General features: G+C 42.7%; 1 protein-coding gene across 1 annotated transcript in view; it reads right to left on the bottom strand.

The window, feature by feature from the left end:
- Window positions 1-519: 519 nt before the first annotated feature.
- Window positions 520-19,626, bottom strand: part of npas2 (neuronal PAS domain protein 2) — a 77,527-nt gene continuing 58,420 nt past the window's right edge. The window contains exons 17-20 of the mRNA XM_078546177.1: window positions 13,694-13,893; window positions 6,917-7,009; window positions 4,460-4,649; window positions 520-684 (exon numbers count right to left, since the gene is read on the bottom strand). Coding sequence (XP_078402303.1) covers window positions 520-684; window positions 4,460-4,649; window positions 6,917-7,009; window positions 13,694-13,893 — 648 coding nt within the window. The remainder of the gene's footprint in view (window positions 685-4,459; window positions 4,650-6,916; window positions 7,010-13,693; window positions 13,894-19,626) is intronic.

The following is a 19,626-nucleotide window of genomic DNA, read 5'->3' as shown; positions in this document are numbered from 1 at the left end:
TCCCATTGACTAATGAATGATACCAAAAACTGCAGTTATAAATTGTGACCAATGAGGTGATTGTAACACAGAACGCACTGTGTTTGCTAAACAATTATTTTGCTTGGCAAGAAGACAATTCCTCAAGAGTCCATTTGTAAGGAGAAAACGTTGTTGTAAAACTGTTCCAGCGGTACGTTTGTTGATCTCGTATCATCCTTCAGGCTTGTTTTTAGGAACAGATCTGAGAGACCAGGTGAGCAGAGAAAGTGAATCTGGATCTTTTTGTAAGTTTGCTCTGTGAAGACAGCAGCCTCCTTCATGAAAGGTGTGGCCACCTCTGTCTGCCTTGCTGGGTTTCTGCATTTCTTCAGCCTGAAAGATGCCACGCATGCTTCCACGGAAGGGGTGTAGCCCCGTACCCATCCCTCCCGTGTGTGCGTGAGCCGTCGGTTGAACGTTTGCCCTTCACCCACAAATTTACCATTGCGGTATGTCCAATTTGTGGCCACGTGTTGTCTGCCTTCGGCGGGTCCTTGGTTACCGTGGCAACTGAATGTTGGACAAGTCTGAGAGGTCGCTGGTGCCATTTTGTGTCCCATGGGGTTGATGTTGCGAGAGGTACCCCATGTTAACGTGAGGAGGTGATGCCAGGAAAAGAGGTTGCAACTGGTCACCTTGTATCATTCCACTTGGTGGCACTTGCTAAACAAATAAAAACATTTTGTTACAAATTGATTCGTTTCAACTCGACACAAAAAGGGTCTGTTTGTCATAGAAACTTTTTCACCTCCCTCGCTTTTCGGCTTTCCATCCATTTCACTATTCCTTCCATCTTCCTCTAAGAGCTCTACCAACAGGGTCTGCAACTAGCAGTCAGATGTTAACATGTTCCACGTTGGCTTGTTTCCCCTGACCCCCCGTTCTCCCTGACTCCCCCACCACCCCCCCATCCCTCCACAATGAAGATCAAGCCTCTATTTTGTGTCTCAACCTCAGTGGCATGGCAGGAGGAAAAATGCATTCAGAAGGGATGAATTCCTGAGAGTGGCTGCTATATATCTGCATTTGCAAAGCATGTGTGTCATTGGGAGATGAACACTAAGTCGCCTAGAATTGGTGAGACTGCCTTGTGGGGCTGAAAGGAGAATGATTGCAGTGTGGCATGCGAGGCAATTTCTCAAAACGTTAAGAGAGGACGCAGAAAAGATTTACTAGAATGATACCAGGGATGAGGGACTTCAGTTATGTGGAGAGACTGGAAGCAAAATGCTGCAGATGCTGGAAATCTGAAATAAAAACAAAAAATGCTGTAAAAGCTCCACAGGTCTGGCAGCATCTGTGGAGAGAGAAATAGAGTTAACATCTCGAGTCCATATGACTCTTCTTCAGAGCTAAAGAGAAGTAGAAATGTGATGGATTTTATACCGTTTAAGAGGGGGTGGAGCAGGTGGAGAAGATAGAAGGCAAGGGATAGATGGGAGTCTTTACCACTACTGTTAACACTCGCTTTGCCTTGTGTCCATAACTTCTTTGTCAATCTCTCTTTAGCTCCCACCTGTCCCTGATCTATCTTGCGCCACCTGCTCCACCCCCTCTTAAAGCGTATAAAATCCATCACGTTTCTACTTCTCTTCAGCTCTGATGGAGATGCTGGGGTTGTTCTTCAGAGCAGAGGCGGTTCAGGGGGAGATTTGATAGAGGCGTTCAAAATCATGAATCGTTTTGGCAGAGTAAATAAGGAGAAACTGTTTCCTGTGGCAGCAAAGTCAATAAACAAAGAACACAGATCTAAGGTGCGTGACAAGAAAGACAGAGAGGATGTGAGCATTTTTTTTAGGTTACGAGTTGCTATGATCTGGAATGTGCACCGCCTGAAAGGGTAACAGATGGTGGAAGCAGATTCAACCCTAACTTTCACAATGCTAAAGAAAAATCAGTGCTGTGGGGGAGGAGCAGGTAAGTGGGACTAATTGGCTGGCTCTTTCAAAGACCCAGCACAAGCACAATGGGCTGAATGGCTTCCTCCTTCACTACATCACTCTATGATTCTAAGAGTCAGCTACATAGTGTGGGACTGGAGTCACAAGCAGGCAGGGAGGGGTGACAGGGGGTAAAGGACACGAGTGAACCAGTTAGGTTTTTACAACAATGCAGCAACTCTTGTTAATTCTGCAGCTTTCCATTTGGGGATAATCCAGCACCATAACAAATACAGTACCAAATCTCAATCCTTCACTGCAAGTGACAACAAGATAAATCAAGAAGTAATGCGATATTTCTCCAGGAGATATGACAGATATTTTATTGAAATTGCATTGTTATATGTTGTATAAACCTCAGCCATAAACAGTTGGGGGTATAGTGTGTTGGGATTGTATTGTATTTGGTTGTTTCTGTTAACCAAAGGTATTAAGAAATATGGGGCAAAGGAGTTAGGTCACAAATCGGCCACGATCTCATTCAGTGGTAGAGGGGCTGAATAGTCTCCTCCAGTTCCTTTGCATTTTTTTGTACAGGACAGCATTATAAATAGAACTACAACAAGCACTTGCATTTGTATAGTGCCATGAATGCAATAGAATGTGTCATGGTACTTTTCAAGTGTTAACAAACTAAAATTTGACACCAAGCCACATAACGAGCTATTAGAGCAGATGAGCAAAAGCTTGGTCATAGACATAGGTTTAAGGAGCTCCTTAAAAGAGCAAAGTGAAGTAGAAAGGTGGAGAGGTGTAGAGAGGGAATTCCAGAGCTTGAGGCCCAGGCAACTGAAGGCATGGCCATCAATGGAGGCGCAATTAAAATTGGAGACGCTGTGGAGGTCAGACTTAGAAGAGTGCAGATATCTCGGAGGGTTGTGGGGCTGGAGGAGATTACAGAGATAGGGAAAGGCAAAGTCATGGAGGGATTTGGAAACAAGGATGAATGTTTTAAAATGAAGACGTTGCTTGACTGGGAGCCAACGTAGGGTGGCGACCACAGGGGTGATAGAGGAACGGGATTTGGTGTGAGTTAAGACACGACCCACAGAATTTTGGATGACCTTGATTTTACAGAGGGTAGAATGTGTGAGACCAGCCAGACGTAAATAGGAATTGTCACGTCTAGATGTAACAAAGGCATGAATGAGAGTTTTAGGAGCAGATGAGCTGAGGCAGGGACAAAGTCAGGCAATCGCAGAATCACAACGATGTAATAGAGGTGGAAATAGACAGTCTTAGTGATGGTGCGAATATGAGGTTGGAAGTGCATCTCGGGGTCAATTATATTACAAAGGTTTTGAACAGTCTGGCTTAGTCTCAGACTGCTGCCAGGGAGAGGAATTGAGTTATTAGGTAGGGAATGGAGTTTGGCGTGGGAACTGAAAACAATGACTTCAGTCTTCCCAATATTTAATTGAAGGAAGTAAATGGGAAATAGAAGGGGACCAAAGATAGACATTGGGGGACACCCCTAGAGGTAATGATGCAAGAGTGGGAGGTACAGTCTTTGTCATTGATTCTCTAGCTGTGTCTGGTGTCCCAGCCAGAAGCCAGGAAGGGAAAAAAAAAATGACTCCTACCAGGGGAATTCCTAACCTTCAGAAACCTGCAGGGACCTTGTGCTATTGCCCCCTGTGAATGCCGACAATCAAATTCCAAAGAAATGCACCAACCCCCTTTATATTTCTAAGGCAGATCTCTGGCCAATGGAGACATTATGTCTGCAAAGGATAAAAGGGACCTGACTCCTCTATTAAACACCTCATGGGTCGAGACTCTGGAAAATACATCCTTTATCCAACACCCAGGAGAAGAAGTGGAAGATATGTCATGTGACCTCCCCCAAGCTGCTAGAACCTGTAATATTGCTGTGTGGAACTAAACCCAGGCAGTCTACCATTTTATCATCCATCAGGTGACAGCAGAAAGAGCTCTGTCCAGCTGAAGTGTCTGGCCCTCATCTACACTGTGAATACTGGAACATTGGAACTTCTGTATCTGTGCCTTCAAGACTAATTCATCTTTATGTGCCTTCTTCCATCTTGCTTCTGGAAAGATGGATCACCCTTCCACAGTTCCAGCCTGCTAACCTCTGAAGGAATTCACCACTGGACATTTTGATTCTGGACTCTGGACTCATGTGAAACCATAACTCTTCCTTTTATCGTGGTCTTTGCCCTGTACCCCTTTCTTTCCCTTGCTCCTCTTGTATTAAATGAGTGCAAGAAGGGGCGGACGTTGCAAAATAGTTTACAAGGGGTGAAGGCATCCATGGTTGTTTATTTTTTTGAGAACTACTTAAAATCCATGTAAAATGAATATTTAATTTCTCTTTATTTAATAGTTTGAAGGCAGGGCAGTGCTCAGGTCATGTCATGATATTTCTTGTGACATTGAGAACAAAAATCTTCGAATGTTAATACCACAGTTTGCTGCCTGTATCTTTAAGATACCGTTTCTCTATGTAGCTTATACACGCTCATGGGACTTTGTACCTGAAGATATTGATGCTGCTGCTGCGGCTGCATGGAATGATGGGCATGTTGCTGTTGGACAGAGGCCTGCTGGTGTGAAGAGAAGCTTTGATGTTGGATAGCCATGGAGCTTGGAGAAGGGACAATGACCGCACTACAGCTGATTGGTTGCATTGCTAGCGCTGTCAGCATCTGCTGATCTTGGATATACCTGAAAATACAAGACCACAAAATTCACAAGGTAGGACTCATTGAAAATCTGGCACAGGTTGTATTAGTTTAATGCATGAAGTAATGTTTACCCAATTGGGATAACATAATCTGGTGCTGTACAAAGTGTTTGGTCAGTGATAACCTGCAGCAAATCGATTGTTCACAGTGGCGTACCACGGGGATCTGTGCTCAGTCCCCTATTATTTGTTATTTATATAAATGACATAGATGACTATGTGGGAGGTAGGATTAGTAAGTTTGCGGATGACACAAAGATTGGCCAGGTGGTTAACAGTGAGGTTGATTGTCTTGGGCTACAGGAAGATATAGACGGGATGGTCAAATGGACAGATAAGTGGCAGATGGAATTTAACCCTGAAAAGTATGAGGTCATACACTTTGGAAGGAGTCATTTGACAAGGAAGTATTCAGCGAACGGCATGGCACTAGGAAGTTCTGAGGAACAAAGGGACCTTGGCGTGTGTGTCCACAGATCTCTGAAGGCAGAGGGGCACATTAGAAGGGTGGTGAAAAAGGCATATGGGACACTTGCCTTTATCAATCGAGGCATAGATTACAAAAGTAGAGAGGTCATGTTGGAGTTGTATAGAACCTTGGTGAGGCCACAGCTGGAGTACTGTGTGCAGTTCTGGTTGCCACATTATAGGAAGGATGTGATTGCACTGGAGGGGGTGCAGAGGAGATGCACCAGGATGTTGCCTGGGATGAAACATTTAAGTTATGACGAGAGGTTGGATAGGCTTGGGTTGTTTTTGTTGGAACAGAGAAGACTGAGGGGTGACCTGATTGAGGTGTACAAGATTATGAGGGGCATGGACAGGGTGTATAGCAAGCAGCTGTTCCCCTTAGCTGAAGGGTTAGTCACAAGGGGGCATAAGTTCAAGATGAGGGGCAGGAGGTTTAGGGGGGATGTGAGGAAAAACTTTTTTATCCAGAGGGTGGTGATGGTCTGGAATGCACTGCCCGGGAGGGTGGTGGAGGCGGGTTGCCTCACATCCTTTAAAAAGTACCTGGATGAGCACTTGGCACATCATAACATTCAAGGCTATGGGCTAAGTGCTGGTAAATGGGATTAGCTAGGTAGGTCAGGTGTTTCTCACATGTCGGTGCAGACTTGATGGGCCGAAGGGCCTCTTCTGCACTGTGTTTCTGTGATTCTGATGGGTAAACAATAAAAACTGCTTCAAAGGAAGCTGGATGAGTGCTAGTTGTAGCGAGATTCAGGGCCACATGATCATCTAACCTTGCATGGTAGCCAGTGCACGAATTGGGCATTAGCTCCCTATGGACACAGCTAATAGGGATATGTGTATTTTCTGTAATTTCTATTTCCATTCTCCATATTGGAGTTGTCTCCTTTAAGACAGATCAGTCCTAATGTGTTTCTTTGTTCTTGGGATGTGAGCATCACAGGCAAGGCCAGCATTTAATGCCCATCCAATTGTCCTTGAGCAGGTACTGGTGTTAAGCCACCTTCTTTAACTGATGTAATGTGTGTGGTGTAGGTACCTACAGTGCTTACTGCAGCTGGTTGATACAACTGTTAGCTAGGTCATCTCAGAGGGCAGAGTGTCAACCACATGGGCGTAAGGATGGCAGATTTTCTCCCCTGAAGGGGGAAGGCAGCTCACCACCATCTTCACGAGGGCAGTTAGGGATGGGCAATACTGGCCCAGCCAGTGATGCTCACATCCCATGAATGAATTAAAAAAAAAACTAATTGTCTATTTTTGTTTTCAGTACTGCAACATAACTGGCATCCAGTGTTTGTCACAGATATCTGAACATAACTGGGATTAATATAATAGCTGGTGAGTCTTTTTATGACTTACCAATCCCATTACCTTGGATTGGATCAATACCTAGAGAGTAAGATTTTGCTTAGGTAATAGTCATATCAATCTCCCCGTCAGTCTTGCTCAACTTATCTTGGGCAACCTGCATTGATTAAATCTTATCCGTTTCTGACAGACCCTTCACTATGTTTACATCACAGTTTGATAACCACTAAAAAGATCAGGAAATGACCGCCAGTGAGATTTTATGAACACTGACTTCACTGTTGCAATGCCAGCATTTACCCGTATATTTTAAGTGGGCTAATGACTGTTAAAATAACTGAGGTGCATTAAGCATTTGTATAATAATGTAATTCACAGTGATTTCCAGGCTACTGTATCCAATGCTTCCAGGAACCCTTTGTGACTGTGCTGCTATGCTTTGAGATAATCTTGAAATTCATACTTTGCCTGTTGTCTGGCTGTATTATTCTGCGATGGCTGTTCATTTCCACTGCTGTTTGGCATATTAGAAAGAATGGGTTGATTCAAAAATAACCTGAAAAAGAGCCAAGCGAAAAATGATGGTATCACAGAATCACAGAATTTTAACGGCACAGAAGGAGACCATTCAGCCCATCATGTCTGCGCCAGCTCTCCAAATGAGCATTATGACCTAGTGCCTTTGCCCTGCCTTGTCCCCATACTCCTGCACATTGTTTCTATTCAAATAATCATCTAATGCCCTCTTGAATGCCTTGATTGAACCTGCCTCCATCGCATTTCCAGACAGTGCATTCCAGACCTAAACCACTCGTTGTGTAAAAAAAAAGTTTTTTCTCACATCACATTTGCTTCTTTTACAAATCACTTCAAATGTGTGCCCTCTTGTTCTTGATCCTTTCATGAGCGGGAACAGCTTCTCCTTATTTACCTATCTATCTTCTCTTTTCTCTTCTCTCAGTGCTAGAGATGCGAGTGAGAGCACCCTTCACTTAGTTCATAAATGATCATAGCTCGACATGAACTAAAAGGCTGTAATTCATGTGAACAGTTCAGGTTAGATTATGAACATTGAATTGATGGATTATGTGCATGAACGAAACTAATATTCAGTTACTGCCTTAACCTGACTGCTAGCTGTCATGATGATAGGTGCTCTGGCAACTTCTATTTAACTTGTCCAACTCAGTGCAACCAAACCTCAAGTGACTATTTGAAAAATGCTGTAAAGCTGCTGTGATTGGACGAGCAGCAAAAAGTGGGAAGGTAAGTTTTGAAGCTAAGTTCCAGGGCCCAGAGCGTGACACAGCAGGAGTGGCGGGGTCCAGTGGAGCCCGAGTAGCCATATGATTTATGCACATATACACCCAGGTCCCTCCCTCTGCTCCTGCCTTTCCTTTAGAATTGTGCCCTTTGTTTTATGTCACCTCTCCTCATTCTTCTGACCATAACGTATCAATTCACAATTCTCAAGGTTAAATTTCATCTGCCAGGTGTCTGCCCATTCCACCAACCTGTCTATATCCTCTTGAAGTCTGTCACTATCCTCCTCACAATACTTCCAAGTCTTGCATCATCTTCAAATTTTGAAATTGGGCCCTGTACACCCAGGCCTAGGTTATAAATATAAATCAAGAAAAGCAGTGGTCCCTCTATATACCATCCCCCAGCCAAAAGTAAGTAAAGACTTCTGTAATTCATATTTTTAATAGGCTTGAATTAAATAATTGAACCATTGCATAATGGAATTCTAGCTATGCAAAAGACTAATGATTCAAAATACCACATGGTTGGAAATAAAATGCCTACCAGCACTAATATTTTTCTCTTAAAAAGCATAGTTTTACTGACGCTTGGGGACTCAAATGATTAATACATAGGAAAACAATGTTATAGTAAATTCAGAAATGATGTGGCCAGCACATTTTCTTGGAGCTCCTGCACCTCAAAATTTGGCATTACACCCCTGCTGTCAGGAACACTGTATGGGGGTCATCTGTCCTGGGGGGAGCGGTGGTTGAAGGTCAAAGAGCATATGTTAGGGAGACAGCCAGCATGGTGGATTAAATGATGTAGTTCTTGCAGCTAAATCTGTGACTTTGAATGTTGTTATTTCAGCCTGAGGTGTGACATTAACAATGACAATAAATATGGAGATAGTTAGGATTGCGGCACGGCATTTGCTGGAGCTGATTTGCCTGCAGTCCTGGGAATTGAGCCGTTAGATCTGATGGTGGTGCCAGTACCATCAATGTGAAATGGAAAGTGTAGCTGGAGGAGTTTGACGTGTACTCTGACAGTCTCCGCCTGTTTTTGGACGGGGCGACGATGGTGCAGAAGGCACAGTGATGGGCCTTGTTGTTGTTCAATGCAGGTGCTTCGGTGAGGGAGACTTTCAAGATGTTGACTCATATGGGACAGAAGGCAACTTATGAACACGCAGTGAAAGCTTTGAAGGACCGTTATGTAGTGACACCAAATGCCACATTCGAAAGGCATGTTTTCTGTCAGATGAGACAGGAGGGGAGGGGAAACAATCGCCCAATTTGTGACCCATTTGAGGCAGGCATTGGATGGATGCAATTATGTTGAGACAGATCTGAATAACCAGGTAATGCATCAGGGGATCCAACATTGCAAGTCGAATAAATTGAGGCGTAGGCTGCTGGAAAGAAGAGGTGACTTAACGTTGGATGGCACTTTGCTCCCAATGCAGTTGCTATTTTCAGAGGATGGACAATTTTATGGTATGAAACTTGGTCCCACCTCTATTAGCATGACAAAAATTGAGGTTAACCAAGCGGAATCCAGGTCCATGTAAATGTAAACAGTGAAAGCCTGAGAGAGAGCGTTTCAGATGTGGTAACTTGGAGCACTATGGAAAAGATACCTCCTGCCTGTCAAGAGAAAGATATGCAGAAAATGTAGGAGCAAAGACCATTTTGCCAAGAAGTGAAGAAGCAAAGCTGAACAGAGATGGAAGCCTGGCAAACAATACAAAGGAAAGAGGAATGAAAGTAGCCCAACTGAAATGAGTTGAAGAAGATGCAGAGAGTGAGGACACAAATTGCAATCGTGGATACATTTTTTCTATCAATAGGAGCAGCCATGAGAAAGTTCCAGTGATTGTTGGTGGTGCTGAAGTGAGCATTATTGTAGATTCAGGCAGTGACAGTAATGTCATCGACAGAGCATTGCGGGAGGAGCTGAAGACAAAGTGAATCAAGTGCACATCTCAAATATGTCAAAAAACTCTATCCTTACACATTGAAAACCCCACTTCAAACTGTTGGCTGCTTCATTGCGGATGTGAGAGCTGGGGGTTGGAATGTAGAGGCAGAATTTGTAGTGATTGAGGAGGATAGTGAACCTCTTCTGAGCAGAGAAACTGCCCAAGCCTCGGGGGTGCTACACAAGAATTCTGCGAAATCCTATGTGAAGTGTAGAGAGGAGTTTGGAGCAGTCTTTCCAGGAATCAGGTAGTTACACAGCTGCCAAGTGAGATTAACCATTGACAAGAACATGAAGCCTGTAGCTCAGCCTGTACACAGAACACGTTTTGGCCTGAGGGGGAATGTTGAGGCAAAGATCAAGGAACTGATCGGCCAAGACATCATGGAGCCAGTTGAAGGATTAACATCGTGGGTGATCCTTTTGTGGTCGTGCCTAAACTAAATGGTGAAATCAGACTCTGTGTTGACATGCAGAGAAAGACAGGATAGAAGCAATAGCAGAGGCTTGTGAACCACAAAAGGACAGCAAAATAAGAAGTTTTCTGGGATTTATGAACTATTGTGCGAGGTATATCCCAAGCCTCGCTACCCTGGCTGGTCCATCGAGGAAGTTGATGAGAAATAATGAACGGTTCAGATTTGAAGAAGATCAGAAAGCTGCCTTCAAAGTTTTGGACAAAGCTTGACAAGTGCTTGAACCCCAGGATACTACGATCCAAATGCACCAATGAAAGTCATAGCAGTTGTCAGTCCAGTAAGATTAGGGGCAGCGCTGATGCAGATGCATGCTGAAGGCCTGAGAATCATTACCCATGTGAGCAGATCTCTGACAGATGTGGAGAGGGGAGAAAGAGGCCCCAGGATTGATGAGGGCATTGAAAGATTCCATGCATGCTTGTCTGGAATTGAGTTTGAATTAGTGATGGATCACGAGCCATTAGAAGTGATTTATTCTGCCAGATTCAAACCATGTGCCAGAATTGAAAGATGGGTTTTGGGACTCCAGCAGTACAAGTACAAGGTGGCTCACATTACTGGAAAGACGAACATCGGCTAACTCACTGTCACGGCTACTGAGAGAGGATCAAACACACAGCTCCTCAAGCCCTACACTGTCATCACCAAAAGGGAAACCGTGTGACTGTGTAGTTCCTAGAAGGAGTACTGTATGACAAAAATTCTTCACGCATCAAAAAGTATCATGGTGACAAAGACACAGCAGCAGAAGAACCAGATGTGGGGGCTGAGGTGAAGCCGACATCCAACAATCTATAAGTCCAAGGCAGCGATGCTGACGGCAGGCAGACAGCTAGCTATCCAGAGGGAAAAACGTCAGTTCCAGAGGAGACGTGATACTTCCTAATCCTGACATGATGACCAGAGTTCCTGAGACAGCAGGCAGACCACAGCACGAGAGGAGAGTACCAAAGCAATATGAAGATTTTGTGTGATTTAGCGACAGGACAGGAAAGTGGAAATCAGTTTGGAGCAACAATTTGTGATTTAAAACAATGTGATATTACGTTGAAAACCAGCAAATCTTGACACAAAGCATGTGTCTAGTTGTGAAGTTTTAAGTGTTGTGATTACGTTCTAAACAAAAAAGGTGTTTGTCAAATGCTGCCCTTGTGATTTTAAAGTTCCTGTTTGTGATGTTTGTAAGTATGCGAGAAAGCAGTTGGAATGGACCATTGTGGAGCATCAAATTGCACACTGATGATTATCACAAGGGATGCCGCAGTTAAATAGTGAAAGAGAAATAACAGTTCCAGAAAGTGAAATACTGAACAAAAAGCTGTGATTGAACTCTGATGCACTGAACTTACCAGACATACATAATTGAAGAAATTAATTTAGTCAGTGAGTTAGGGAAATAATGATTTTAAGTTTTTTTTTGCAAAATTCATTGTAGTACGTTTAGTAAGGGATGCAGTCTAAGTTACATACACCAATCAGAAAAACCATGGATATGTTTTTGTTTAGTATCATGATGATAGCTGATTTGTATGTGTGGGTTTTGTATTAGATACTATATGGTGCTCAGATAAGATACCGAAAGGTACGCTCTGTAATACCTGTAGGTTTGGAGATCACATAGCACATGTTAGAGGGTTAGCCGGCATTACAGATTAATTATGTTGTTCTTGCAGTTAAATCTGTGACTTTTGAGTGTTTTTCTTTCAGCTTGAGATGTGACTGTTGCTGTATATATAGCTTTTTAATTATCAAGCCTATTTACAACTTTTCTTTTGAGATGCAGCAACCTAGACCGATTATAATCACACAGTGGACACTACTTGATACAAGTAAAAGTTCATACTCCTGATTGCAACATTGAACCCAAAGTTTTGTGACATCCCACAAGAGCTTTTATAATTTTACCAGCTCTTTCACTGCAGCAGTTTACTAGCAATTAAGTAATACTGCATATATATTATTTGTAGGATTCAGAATGAACATGATGGGATAGCAAATTTATTCTAGTGCTGTATCAGGTCCCATAACATACAAGATATTATTTTAGTACTCGGTATGTGAAAGAACAATTTGGAATACTTGATAAGAGAAAGGTGGGCAACAGGAAGAAATACATGGTGGGGGTGGTGGGGGCTGAGGACAAGATCAGGCCAATGTTTTTCTTAATGCAGGGGAAGAACTAGCAAGTTGAAATGGTTTTGGAAAGGGATTCCAGAGATTCCAATCGCATTTGGAAAGCAATTTCGGTTTCTGTTGGAGAAATGAAGGCGTTGGACAGAGTACAAACTGTAATCTTCAATCAGAGAGGTTAGCGATATAGATTGGTGCATTTGATTGGAGGACTACCCAAAGAGAGTGGGCCAGACCATGGAGCGATTTGAAAACGAGGCCCAGGATTATTAAATTAGAACGGGTGGGTGATTGGTGTGCAACACTTTGTGTGGGGAAGGTCTTGGGCTACAGAGTTTTGACTGACATGTGGAGGGGGGTGAAAACACAGCTCAAGGTCGAACAGGGTGATGTGTCTTGGCCTTTGCCAAAGTACACAGTCAGGGAGGCTAATGGAGTGAGAGTTCGACACTGACAAGACTCAAACAAAATGGCCACAATGGCAACGACATTGAGCATTCATCCAGGACGTGATGCTATGCAGACTGTTAGATCGTATAGTAACAGCCTGGATCATGTAGTCTCTGAGTTCTGGATGATGTGGCCAAGGGTAAGATTTAGATCACGAATAGGAGAGGAGCAAGGATGGACCACAAGCTGCCAGGGTTACCCATGCAGGGTTACAGCTAAGAACCCATTGGGAGTAGACCGCAGAGGGGACGTGCTGGTGGAGAATGGAGTTACCTACAGCACAGGAGGTGGCGACCAGAATGACGCTGGTTAGCAAATTATGGTTGCAATTACAGGTGAATCCCATGATTAAAGTAGTCATAGTTATGAAGGCAGAATCATAAGTGATCTATAATGAGATTTAGACCATCTGTCATTCGAGACATATTCATAGTGATACAACTCTCAGATTGTGCCATCTATTTCTAAATGGATCTGGTTTGAGACACTGTGGATTGTGCTTAGAAACAGTGCAGAATACCAATAAGTGAATTTTAAGCACTTGAGGGCCACATGTTTAACTTTAAGAACTCAACAGCTTGCCCTGAACCACTGAATAGCCTAAATAACTGAAACATCACTAGAAATAATTTCTACGCCGAGAAAGAGTAGGCCTCATTCTCATTTTAGAAAAATGGGGATTTGTGAAATGAAGATGATTTTTTTTTTTTAATTTGGTGAAGGTGGACAGATGCCAAGTTTGTATATTCTACAAGATTAGCAAAGGCCATTCCAAGTAATGTCTGAAATTGTAGTATTGTTGCCACACACACACACCCCCACCCACCCCCCCAACCATTGATTAACTTTGGTCTGTGCTGCATTTCATAATGTTTCCACCTAATGTGACTCAAATTAACTGCTCTTTCCTTGGTTTTCAGACAGTACAAAAATTGCGACAATAATTGTACCTTAGTTGTCGGTCGTGGCCATATTCTGTAGTTGAGTGACTCTGACTGACATCAGAGGGCAGTGAAATAGGGAAGGGCACTGTTGGAGTCTGGGAAAACATCATGGGGTTACTGAAGAGTGGGGTGACCAGACTGTTATGTGATTGGATTTGCAAGTTGGCTTGTTGCAGTTGACCTCCTTTCATGAACTGCTGTTGAACCTGCAGAAAGTGAACCATCAATTAACCCTTATACAATAGGTTTCCAATTGTTATATCTGGACCTTAACAGATTCTACAATACAGTCTGTATTTCAAGGGTATGAACATAGAAACAGGAGGAGGCCATTTGGCCCCTCAAGCCTGTTTTGCTTTTCAGTGAGATCATGGCTGATCTGTAATCTAACTCCAGATACCCATATCCCTTTGAATGACAAAAATCTGTCAATATCAGGTTTAAAATAAATAATGAATCCAGCATCAATTGCATTCACAGAAAGTTCCAAACTTCTACCACCCTTTGTGTATAGAAGTGTTTCCTAATTTCACTCCTAAAGGACTGGTTCTGATTTTTAGACGATGTCACCTAGTCCCAGACTCCCCAACCAATAGAAATACTTTCTATTTGTTCGTTTAATGGACACCATAAGTTTCGGAACATCCTTAAAAGATTGAAGCGAGGAATTAGGAGATTTTGTTTCCAATGTGGAGGTTTATTAATACCAACCAGACATTAGAAAGGAAATAGGCATCACAAGGTTTTCAAAAGAGAAGTGGACAAATATTTGAAAAATAAAATGTTGATGCAAACAAATAAATATCAGGGGAATAAGATCCAAAACTGGGGCAGACACAATTACTTGAATGAGCTGTAGAAGTCCATTACTCTACAACTTAATGAAATATGTTTGCCCATTGAAAAAACTAAACATTAATTATAATACTTATGATTTATGTAAACTGTTGACACATTGCATTAATGCACTGAGTAAAGCCTTCGTTTCAACTCCAGTCTCTCCATCTAGCTGCTGAAATATGAACTGATAAGCTAGTCCATGGTTCTAATGTTTAATGGAGATGAGATACTGAGCTAAGTGGAAGGAGGTGTAGATAGAGGCAATGTGACTTGCTCTAAATATGCTTCCCTTCCACCTTCTGTGGTAAATGATTTTTCCCTGTAGATTTGCGCTAGAATGAAATTAAACAACTTTTTACTCAGTCATGGGATGTAGGCTTCGCTGGCTAAGCCAGCATTTATTGCCCATCCCTAATTGCCCTTGGTGGTGATGAGCTGTCTTCTTGAACCGCCGCAGTCCCTGTGGTGTAGGTACAGAAAGTTCCAGACTTCTGTGCTGTTAAGGAGTGAGCTCCAGGATTTTGAACAGTGCAATAGTGAAGGAACAGTCAATACCTAGTGGTCCATCCAGTTCCATTCCTTATAGGATCAGTTGTGTCAAACCTATGAAGTCTTTTTTTTTAGCTTTTTTGCAAAGGGCAGTTAAGAGTCAACCAGATTGCTGTGGGTCAGGAGTCACATGTAGGCCAGACTAGGTAGGCACGGCAAATTTCCAGGGACATCAGTGAACCAGATGTTTTTCTCGACAATGGTTTCATGGTCATCGTTAGACTTTTAATTCCAGATTTTTATTGAATTCAAATTTTACCATCTGTGATGGTGGGATTCAATCCCAGGGCTTTAGAGCATTTCTCTGGATTACTAGTCTAGTGACACTACTGCTATGCCACCGCCTCCCCAGGCTAGAAATAACTGTTTGCAATTACAAATTTAGGACCTGCATTCGATATTCTATTGGTTATAGCAGTGCTGGCTACTGTTGTAAGTGGTCTGAGTGTCTTAAGTTCAGGAGTGTGCTGCTACTACTCAATACTTAACTATGTGATTGTATAAACTAGGGGTGCAACAATGAGGGCCCCCTTGTAGGAATTTGCTATGATTTTTTTACATGTGCCTCTATGTGTGTCTCTCCAAAGAAAAATAGTGGATTGGAAAATGTTAAATGTAACACCTTTATTCAAGAAAGGAGGGAGAAAGAAAGCAGGAAACTATAGGTCAATTAACCTAACGTGTGTCATAGTGAAATTGCTAGAATTCATTATTAAGGAGGTTATAGCAGGATACTTAGAAAATCATAATAGGACCAGGCAAAGTCAACATGGTTTTGCGAATAGGAAATCATGCTTAACTAATCTTTTTGGAGTTTTTTGAGGAAATAACAGCAAGGTGAATAAAGGGGAACCTGTAGATGTGGTGTACTTGGATTTCCAAAAGGCATTTGATAAGGTGCTGCATCAAAAGTTACTTCACATGAAAAGAGCACACGGTGCAGGGGGTAACACATTAGCATGGATAAAGGATTGGTTAGCTAACAGGAAGAATAGAATAGGAATAAATGGGTCTTTTTCAGGTTGGCAAGCTCTAATTAGTGGAGTGCCACACAGATCAGTGCTGGGGCCTCAACTATTTACAATCTACATCAATGACTTGGATGAAGGGACTGAATTTATGATTGTTAAATTTGCCCTTGACACCAAGATAGGTAGGCAAGTAAATTGTCAAGAGGAGGTAGAGAGTCTGCAAAGGGATGTAGATAGGTTAAGTGTGTGAGCAAAAATTTGGCGGTTGGAGTATGATGTGGGAAAGCGTGAACATGTCCAATTTGGCAGGAGGAATAGAAAAGCAGTTTACTATTTAAATGGAGAACGATTGCTGAACTCAATAGTACAGAGGGATCTGGATATCCTGGTACATGAATCACAATAAATTAGTATGCAGGTACAGCAAGTGTTTAGGAAGGCAAGAGGAGTTTTGGCATTTATTGCAAGGGGAATGGAATATAAAGGTAGGGAAGTTTTACTACAGCTGTACAGGGCCTTGGTGATACCACATCTGATATATTGTGTACAGTTTTGGTGTCCTTATTTGTAAAAAGGATATAATTGCATTAGAAGCAGTTCAGAGAAGGTTCACTCAATTCATTCCTGGGATGAAGGGCGTATCTTATGAAGAAAGGTTGGACAGGCTGGGCCTATACCCATTGGAGTTTAGAAAAATGAGAGGTGATCTTATTGATACAAATAAGATCCTGAGGAGATTTGATAGGGTAGATACCGGGAGGATGTTTCCTCTTGTGGGGGAGAGTACAACTAGGGGACACAATTTAAGAATAAAAGGTCTCCCCTTTAAGATGGAGATGAGGAGAATCTTTTTCTCCCCAAGGGTCACTAATTGGTGGAATTCTCCTCCCCAGAAAGCAGTGGAGGCTGGGACATTGAATTTATTCAAGGCTGAGTTAGATTGATTGCTGATAGACACGGGAGTCAAGGGTTATGGGGGGCGCAGACAGGACAATGGAGTTGAGACCACAACTAGATCAGCCATGGTCTTATTGAATGGCAAAGCAGGCTCGAAGGGCTGAATGACCTACTCCTGCTCCTAAGTCCTATGTGGTGAAGCCAAATAATAACATTAAGCTGCTTCATTTTGTGTATCTTCTGCTGTTCTCAAGATTTTTGGGGGATAACCTAACAAATGGGCCCAGGCAGGGACAACTGATCCTTATTGTATCACTTTGAATCAGACTGTGAGCTGTGACAAATCGCAAACTGGCCCATCTATTTTCAATACTCACCTTCAGTTAAACCTGTGCCAATTCACTTTGTTTCAAGACACAACAATAAACACAGCCCAGTCCCAAATGTAAAATCCTTTCCTTGAAAAAATAATCAAAATTTGACAGCGATGTCAGGGGAGAAATGTTTAATGTATCTATACAAGATTTCCTCTGTCAACTGGTTTAATAAAGCCATATCTCAAATAAATCCTTTAGCAGTTCTGTCAATATATCAGAGAAATGTCTTCTGCAGGAGTTAAGCAACCATACATTCACAGTGTGAATACCAGTTTCTCGGCTAATGTAACAAAGAAGGGCGGGAATAGCAGTGCCTACATATAATCTGCTCAGTTATTCATCAAAGCTCTTAATAAAAGCATGTAGTATATTTTAAAGTAAATGTTTTTATTCCTGATGGCTGAAAATTTTAATAATGATTTATATTTCTATTAGGGAATGCTAAGACATTAGAATGTGTTCTTTAATCCAAACAGTTTCATTAAAAATTAATGGCTTTGACCAATGAATCACATGCTTGGTTATTGTGTTGCACTTATCATCTATAATATTGCCAACACTGGCAGTAAAGGCCGTAGGAGGTGATGTTAAATTAATAAATTATAGCAAAAAAATCTTACTGTTCAACTATCTGGTAGGTACCAATAAATAAATAATTTGGACTGTACAATGTTTATTTTGCCAACTTATTCTCTACAACACTGTAATGATACAAACTAAGCCCAGTTCATTCTGAAATTAGTAGAAAACATTTTCTTCTGAAAGTAGAACACCCAATTACTGGGAAACGCAATGGGCAGAATTTTGCCCTTAGCAGGCAGAATCGGCGAGAGCGGGCAGGGCCATTCGGGAAATCGACCACGATCGGCGCCGCACCGCGATTTCACGCTGGCAGGACAATTAAGGCCCGCCCAGTGTGATACGCTAGCAGCGGCACTGAGGGTTGCCCGTGCGGGGGGGGGAAGGACGGCGAGCGGGCCGAGCACGAACTTCGCGCCTGCGCGTGACTGAGCGCTGCATAATCTCCCTGAGGCGCGGAGCTGCCTCAGGGAGATAGAGATGTTAAAAAAAAAACCATGTCCCCTCATGTGACTCTGTCACATGAGCAGGGACATGTTTTAATGAAAAAATAAAGTTTTTATTTTACTTTTAGTTGCTTTTGGAAACCTCATCCCGTCCGTGGATGAGGATTCCAAAAAAATGCAAAGGCCGCTTGGCCTTTTCGCCTGCCCGCTAACAGTAAGGTTGGACGAGCAGTGGAAAATTCATATTAATTGCTAATTTAATGGCCTGAATAGGCCTTTTAAATGTCGGCGGGCATGTGCCTGCTGACCCAGCTATCGCGCGACTGCGCCTTGACGTCGGCACGCTTGGCCGATGTCAACATGCGTCATGCTTGAGCGGGTCAGGTGCGCGCCCGCCCGCCATGGTGAAAATTCTGCCCAATATATTGTATCTCAAAATCTTATGACTGTGCCAACATGGGTCTCTAAATAATTTTCATTATAAAAGAATGAAGGAAAAGAAAGAAAGGACTTGCATTTTTATGTGCCTTTCATGACTTCAGGATGTCCAAAGTTCTTAATTCCTACGTCCACATTTACATTGGAAGTTACCTATGTAAACCTGCCATGCTGTAATTATACTGTCCTGCCAGTGGGGGTGTTGCAGCATCACTATTGGGAGGAGGATGTGATTAAATTGCCCTGGAAGTGGAGGTCTTGCAGAATCATCATGGGCAGGAGGATGCAATCACAGCTCATCTGCTATTGAAACTCTCATCCATGTCTTTGTAACCTCTAGACTTGAGTATTCCAATGCACACCTGGCAAGACTGCCATGCACTATCCTCTGTAAAAGCTTAAGGTCATGCAAAACGCTGGCACCCATGTTCTAACTTATACCAACTCCCATTCACCTATCACTCCTGTGTTTGCTGGCCTACATTGGCCTCACCCCTCCCTAACCCTGAAACCTCGTCCAGTCTGACAACCCTCTGAAACATCTGTGCTCCTCCAATTCTGGCCTCTTCAGCATCCCTTATTTTATTTAAGCCACCATTGGCAACAGTGCCTTCAGCTACCGAGGCCCTAAGCACAGGAATTCCCTACCTAAACCTCTTCATCTCTCCTTCCTCCTTTAAGATGCTCCTTAAAACCTGTCTTTTTGATCAAGCTTTTGCTGATCTGACATTATGTAACCTCATGTGGCTGTCTGTCAAACTATGTTTGAAAACCCTCCAGTGAATCACCTCAGAACATTTTACCACTTTAAAGCGGCTATATAAATACACGTTGTTGTTGTT

The sequence above is a fragment of the Cetorhinus maximus genome, chromosome 8 (assembly GCF_964194155.1).
Source record: "Cetorhinus maximus chromosome 8, sCetMax3.hap1.1, whole genome shotgun sequence".
Taxonomy (NCBI): Eukaryota; Metazoa; Chordata; class Chondrichthyes; order Lamniformes; family Cetorhinidae; genus Cetorhinus; species Cetorhinus maximus.
Note: the sequence above shows the minus strand (reverse complement) of the source record. Positions and strands in the feature narration are given on the sequence as shown.